This window comes from Battus philenor, unplaced genomic scaffold (genome assembly GCF_028537555.1).
Source record: "Battus philenor isolate CCGP_79_NKW_IND1 unplaced genomic scaffold, ilBatPhil1.0.hap1 SCAF_7, whole genome shotgun sequence".
NCBI classification, from domain to species: domain Eukaryota; kingdom Metazoa; phylum Arthropoda; class Insecta; order Lepidoptera; family Papilionidae; genus Battus; species Battus philenor.
Genome location: NW_027181737.1, coordinates 8627099 through 8634777, shown reverse-complemented (window position 1 = coordinate 8634777; position 7679 = coordinate 8627099). Strand labels below are relative to the sequence as shown.

The 7679-nt window shown below is 31.5% G+C and overlaps 1 protein-coding gene across 1 annotated transcript in view; it reads right to left on the bottom strand.

The window, feature by feature from the left end:
* Positions 1–542: 542 nt before the first annotated feature.
* Positions 543–7679, bottom strand: part of LOC137931034 (uncharacterized) — a 30479-nt gene continuing 23342 nt past the window's right edge. Inside the window, exons 26-30 of the mRNA XM_068774429.1 lie at positions 6912–7469; positions 4401–4589; positions 1660–1928; positions 1405–1590; positions 543–1332 (exon numbers count right to left, since the gene is read on the bottom strand). Of these exons, the coding sequence (XP_068630530.1) occupies positions 885–1332; positions 1405–1590; positions 1660–1928; positions 4401–4589; positions 6912–7469 (1650 nt within the window). The 3' untranslated portion in view covers positions 543–884. The remainder of the gene's footprint in view (positions 1333–1404; positions 1591–1659; positions 1929–4400; positions 4590–6911; positions 7470–7679) is intronic.

Below are 7679 nucleotides of genomic sequence, written 5' to 3'. Positions count from 1 at the left end.
ATGTATGCCATGTCGCGAATGTCAGAAGTGTCTAATTTAGAAATTGAAATCAAAGTGTGCTCCTTCATAATTGCACCCTTTTACAAAAAGCTACGAGTATTTAACGCCTTGAAATAGTGAAACCATAACAAACTCGTGCGATTTCTTCTTTATGTAATCACTTTGACAAATATCCATAATGCAGTTGTTAGAGAATTTTATTTCGAAGCTTTATTATCTACTTAAAATATTTCACACTATAAAAAGATATTTAAAAAAGTTTTTTTTGTTAAATTTCTTAATTTACTTAATAATGCTTGAGAGACATAACATTGGACTGTATTGTAAATTCGTACGCATTGCCTAAAAAAGTTACTTCAAAGTCTATAGCTAGCTGACTATAGCGTGTTTCAATATTCATCCAGGTATAATAACAATAGCGCAAATAAGGATATAATTTAATAAATGTGTGTAAATGAAAAGGCATCGCGCGGATAGTCATAAGTTTATTTTTCTATTGTTACAAAAATAAATAATGACAAACATGTTCCTTATTTAAAAAAAGGATAATTAGAATATAGGAATAAATTGTTGTAACATTTTTAAATTACATGCGATGAATATACACATTTACGCATAGGCACCACATACGTCACCTAAATCTACAATTTTATTTGAATCTCTGATCATATCTTAGAGTCGGCCATAAAGAGGACAATGCCTTTTAAGATATTTAAGTTGCCTTGAATATCATTATAAATAGGAAACGAAGCCTTTGATGTTTATGGAAAGATCCCCTTGAATTTTAACTAGTTTTGTAACGGTAAACGATGAGTTTTTTTCCATTCAGTCCTCAGGTATAAAATGATTAGAAAATAAATATAAATACTTAATACAATGGTTAATTAAAATCTATAAACTTCATAATCGGGATCATTTGTATTATCCTCTAAGTGTATAATTTTTTCAACGTTTTCATTAAACGTGACTACCGATTTTCTCCTTGCTTTTTTAGTTTCTCCGAATTCATCTTCGTCGTCTGACGTTTCCGCATCTTTAAGTTTATCAATAGATTGGATTACTATAGGCATCCGATGCTCGGGCGGCGACACATACATAGTTCTTTCCATAGGATCTTCTTGTAACACTGCTTCAGGCTCTTCAGGCTGTACTTCAGGCGTGTCAATTTGGTTTCGGGGACTGTCAAGCATTTCTTGAAGTCTTTTTTCACTTCTTTTTAAATCATCTAAATTTAGTCTTGGTTTGACAGGATCATCAGAAGTAACTGGTAATTGATTTTGCGATGACAAACTGTTCTGGTCGCTGAATTTGTCATAATTAAATTTGTTCCTCCTGGGAATTAAGACTCGATCATAAATTTATGTTTGTTAATAAAATTTAAGAGATTAACGACGATTGTCTTACCATTTTAGGAAAAGCCACACTCCGAATAATATTATTATAACGAAAAGTAGAACTGCCAGTACTATTGTTGCTACTAATAACCGCGTGTTACGGTCGGGAATTGTGCATATCTCACGATTTTCTAGATAATCTTCCAATGATACCGCAGAGGCTATGGTACTTATAGGAATGTTATTATTTATGTCCCTGTAAAGGAAACACAGATTTGAATACATTGACATTAAATTACGAAAACATAAGTTATATAATACTAACGTCATAAGCTGAGAGACATTTATTGGTTCTCGGTTGATTAATCCATAAATATAGAGTTGCAAGAGTGCACCGACACTGATTTCTGCAATTCGATTTTTTGTACTAATATCTTCCATTGCTCGAGTACCCACAGAAATTATGGTACGTCGTAAAGTTTTAACTTCATATCCCAGTGCATTGGATAGGTTACTTAAAATGGTTAATTCATTTTCCAGGAAAGCGTCGTTTATAGTTACAACTGCTATGTGTTCAGCATTTAGCAATCGTACCTGAAAACAAAATCACATTTTAATTTTTAATAATATATAATACGATAATATAAAGCACGATTGCAAAAGAATGTATAGATACATTCTTCACCAAAATCTTTATCTTTTTAAAATTGATATTTCATTATGAAATCTACGAATATTTTTGTTTAATCTACAAGGTCACCTATTGGTTGAAAAGAAAAAGAAGGAGAAAGCTACAAGCTTTATAGAATCGATGATTTGACACAGAACGTTGGTGATATTAACCTTATTATTTTAACCTAACGGAGTCAAGCGGAGAGCTTTATTAAGCGTTGTTCGAAGACCAGTTTTTTTTATCAGCCTACCCCTTCATAACACCGGATTACTTTTACGCTCCAGTGTTTAAAATCACAAACAAGGGCTGCATTGTAATTGCCAATGCTTTTCGTTATAGATCCACGACCAGCTATATAAAGCGGTATATATATTTAATTTTCATGTACATAGGGGCTAAAGACTTCTTTATAGCTTGCAATAAAAGTTATCATCATCCAGTCGTAGGATATCCGCTGTTTTCAATGACCTTTACAAGATCATCTGTCCTTTATTTTGTGGACGTTTTACGTTGCAGTTGTTGGTCCAAAGTCTCTACTCCAGAACTTTAAAGCCCCAGGGGTCATCTGTACTGCACGCTATGAAAGTTATATTTTCACTACTCATACAGATACCAATTTTAACAGATCCCTCACGATTATAAAGTGTAGCTAAGTGTAGAAGTTAATTATTGTCTATTCAGTGCCGTCATAGCTTTAGTGTAGTCGCAGAGACGGATAGCTGGTTTTTTGAACATTACAAAAGTTTGTACTAAAATCATTATTATAAAAACTACAAAAATTAAATTCAGAGGTATATTGATCGGTGCCAATATATACCTACATCGTTCTCAATGGGAAAATGGAATGGCCGACGCAACATGAAATACCTGATGGTATCCGAGGACAAAATATAACTAGGATTCCGTATCGCATTTTATATTAGCTGTGTGCAAAATCTTAAATTCTGAAATATTACTATCTGTATGTATTCTTATCAATGTTTCTTTTTATATAAAATAATTATATTTCAACCAGAGGGTTTCATCGCGTAGCATATTATCTTTCATATATAAAGTATCGCTATTTTACCGAAAGCTCCGAGTAACAACAAATCTATTACATGTATCGATATTTTAGTAATATACTATTTTTAGTTGTAACTGAAATAAAAGTTTAATTCAAAAACCGAATTAATTATCTCTTCTAGAATTTGTTGCAAAAGTAGACAGCAGTAATGGCTACTACGTTACGTTTAAGTTTACGTACTTATTATGAGAAAACTGCTGAGATAAGTTTGAACGAGTTTCAAAGTTGGAAAATTTATGCCTAACTTTACAGAGTCCGTTTGAATAAAATTTATGTCCCGATAATCTCGGAACTTTTAAAGATAAAAAAAAGATAGATATGAAATTGAAAACGTCTGGTAATTTTTATGTAGTCGAAAATAAAAATTTCAATTGTAGTATAGACTTAAAAAAACACCTTCAGAACCCTGGTATCTCGAATGTAATGAATCTTCTCTTTTTGATTTCATTGTACACTGTGTTGTAATAAGCACGTCTCCATAAATCTCGTAACCTTAAAATTACAAGCCGAAGAAAAAAAGTATCGATTCGCCGTATCTTTAGTGGCACATGTCCTTGTTTTCGTTTGTTTCTGACTCGAGTTACGAGGAAAGTTATTTAATTTGTTTTATCTCTCAAAGCAAAATATAAAATACCAATACCAAACCTTCAACACTAATATTCATGCATAGATTAGACTTATTTAATTGTTTTTAATTCATGTTTTATATCCGAAAACCTACTTTTGCTTAGAATAATAAATAAAGATATTTAATCTACAGATATATGATTTTTGATGCTACTAATAATTTTTTAATGGGGCTAATATTATTTGCGGTCGGCAGTCTACACGAAGCGCAGCAGAAGACGTCGACTCACGGCGTGGGCAGTGGTAGATGCTAGTTGCAGGCCGCTTGCTATTGAAAATCTATAGAGAAGACCTATATCCAGCAGTGAAAGTTCTACGACGGAAATGATGTCGTTGAATATTTATTAATAAAAAAATTATAAATATATCTGAAGATAGACAAAGGGTGCAATGTTGCCATTGTAAAAATATTGAACAACAGTTAGTGCTTTACTTAAAAACAACTTTTGGCTGAAATGCGATATTAAATACTAAACAATTTAGTACGAAAGCTAGCAGTTGTTGGCGTCATCGTTTGCAGCTAGATGTGTAGCTCAGTTGGGAGTCTTCAAGTCAAGAGTGAATCTTCTAGGCAAGCATGAAACATCGTGAAACTCACTATCGTTTAATATCAGGCGAGAAAGGGGTCAAATGCATTGATGCAATAAAAAAAGGTTTATGAATGCGATGGTGGGAGTGTTTTGAAATATAAAGGATTTACCACAATGTTAATGGATCCTGTACGTCCTAATCCATTTCGATCAGTAGCATGTATCCTTAGTTGTTGATTATTTTGTAGCTCAGTATTATTGCGAACATGGACTCTACCCGTGGATGGAGAAACAGCCAACGCTGGTTCTGAGCTCCAATAGACCAGCGCCGCATTTTCGCCTATATCAGCATCTGTTGCCTGTAAAGATATAATAATTATGTAATGACGACGATTGCATACTTTTTGTGGAAGTTTTTTTTTTAAAAAAAAAACTACGAAATAAGATTGGTTTTTTAATAAATTCTTTGCAGGTATTCCTTTTTTAAGTTTAATAACTATAATTAAAAGTATATTATTAAATTCATCTTATCATAGTTTTTAGTTTATTGATATGTGTGGATATTGATCTTTGAATCACTACATTTAAAAAGAGCAACAGTTGAGTTTGTCTTTTATCAGCAGATCGCGTTCCGAGCCGGTGGTAGCTTTCTACAAATAATGTTAAAATAATAGTCGATTATATGTAGTAAACTGAAAGAGTGCACGTAATTCAAGTAGGCACTTGAATAAAGATATTTTGAACTTGAATTCGAATTTCTTTCAAAATGACATCTAATCTGTTGCTATGAGACTTATTTGTCAGCAGTACATCAAAGTAGTGGCTTTCAAGCTTTGAATTTTTTTAATGGGTCGAATATAATTTTAATAGATGACAGTTAGTTTAAAAGACACCTTTCAAAAACTATAAGACAGTCTTATTTACAGTACAACTTGAGTCTTCAATTCTAAATAATCTAATTAATTAGTATTGCAAATTCGTACATATACTGATGACTCCTTACGCCACTCCAAAAAGAGGTTTGTCATGTTTTACTTATTCCCATTATTCAACTTCATTTTAAATATTTCATTTAATTTTTTTTAATACTTAATTTCGAACCTGATAGCACAAACATAAACCAGAGTGATTATTCAATGGTTTAACTATCAAACATTGTAACTGCCGTTGGTAATATTTAATAATAAAAATATTGTTTTAAATTGTTATTTAACACAGGCCCTTTTCTCTTTAATATATCACAAAAAAATAAAACTATAGTACAATAGACATTGATTTTTAGTAGACCCGTGTAGTGAAATGTTTAAAATGAATGATCGATAAGAACCGTGTTTTTAGAGATAATGAGTGGATGACCAAGTAACTCATTATTTTTCTTACTACCGTTTTTCCAAGCAATATTTTTTTGGTTAAATAAACAATCAGACATTTCCCTAAACCATATTGCATCATATTTTTATTTAGCATGTTGTATAGTGTGCATTCAAGAATTTTTTCGAAAAAAGGAACTAAAAAACCTTACTTTATGTTAGTGATAAGATATGGTACGAAAATTTAAATTTTTTTTAAATAATGGGCATGTCTTACATTGTGTGATGTCATGTAATATACTACGGTACACCCGTTGCGAACATAAAATTCTTAACAAATGTGATTCCAACGCAAAGAATAAATTAATAAAATTTAATACACTTGCACCTCTTACCGTTAAAATTTGGGGCCGATGATCCTAAAAAATATTTAAGAGTAATAAAATTTTTTAACAAATTTCATATATAATTCAATGACGGAATGAAACGACCTAGAAAAAAATAACCTATCAGTTTTCAATAAATCAACTTCTTTAATTTTGTGATGACGTAAGATATAATGAAATTTATATATTGCCATATAAGGATGAAAGATATTAGTGAGGTAATATTTATAACATATTCCTGATTACGAACAGACGGGCGACTTCTCGAGTTGCGCGTGAACTATTCGTTTGTCTAATCGTTGCATTAATATAAAATTACCATTTCGCATAAAATTTTACTTATTAAATTTGAATAAAAAGTAACTGGTTTCGCGTATTTTTAACATACAAAATGCTAGACTTTAGACGATAGAATAGTCCACGAATACCAAGATGAACGCTCCGAAATCAGTAGCGTCCATTAATTTATTGATAATATGCGAACGATAGCAGTTTAAATATTTTCTAAGATTATTATTATTTTTACTAAATGTTTTTATGCGAACATAGCCTAGTAAACCGTTTAAAAATCATAGGCAAAATTGTAGTTATTAAGATAAAAGTTGAGACGTTTGCTCCTAGACATGTTACATTATCAACAACTAATTATAAAATATTATATTTGATGTTGTGCCTAGGAATTTAATAGGGCGGAAAGCGCGTACCTCTCCGCTCTTTCTTACATTTACATGTTGTTAAAGGGCAAGGTGTATTTGCGCCCTTGCATTGCCTTTCATAAATTTATTATAATAATTTTTATAAATTATTACTGTTGTGCAACAATTAATTTGAAAAAGAATTTAAAAATGTTTTACTGATCTAAACTTATAATGCAAATATTTTCTTATCGAAGATCTTTCTACTGGCGTTTCATACTAAGATTTTTAAGCAATCCGTGTAATTGTTACACATCCTATTTTTCAAATAAATAAAAAAATATATTAACCTGTAATTCCAATAACATTTCAGGCAAGATGATCTCTTCCAGTTCAGGTGATGGATAACCTACAGCAATTGGTTCATTTTCTTTTAAAACAAAAATCGGATCATTGTCGTTAATATCATTCACAATTAGATTAACGAAGCTTCGCCTTGAATTATATAAAATAGAGTCCGTTAAAACCCATTTATGAGAGCCGTAATCATAGGGTCCGAGAGATATCGACGCCGCATTATCTCTTAGTGAACGCCTATTTCTGATCGTTGAATTATCTGTGTCACATTGCAGGGTCAGCTCTATTTGTATCTGTGAAAGAGCCATGTATGCTATCGATTCATCCTCTCTGTCTATAGCTCTAGTATGAAGACCTCTTTCATCGACGTAAAGCCAAGTCTGATAGATGGGCCATCGATTAGTCATTTCGAAATGGCAGTCACCGAAAGAGGTAGCATTTAAGATGACAAGATTTTCGTGTGATGATTCTTCATCTCGATCTAAAACTATTAAAGGTGGTACTACGATTTCGTTTGAACAGAAATCAGCTGCCTCCACCGCCAGAATGACCTGTGAATAAGTTTGTCTTTGTAAGAATAACACAAAATTATATTTATAGTCAAACTACTACAATAATACACATTAGTTACTGTAAAAAGGGTAAAAAATGTATCAATTTTATGAATGAATTAGTTACATTAAAAATATTAAAATGACATAGAATACTATATATATAACAATACAAAATGTTAATGTTTTATTAATGGGAACAATGATAGA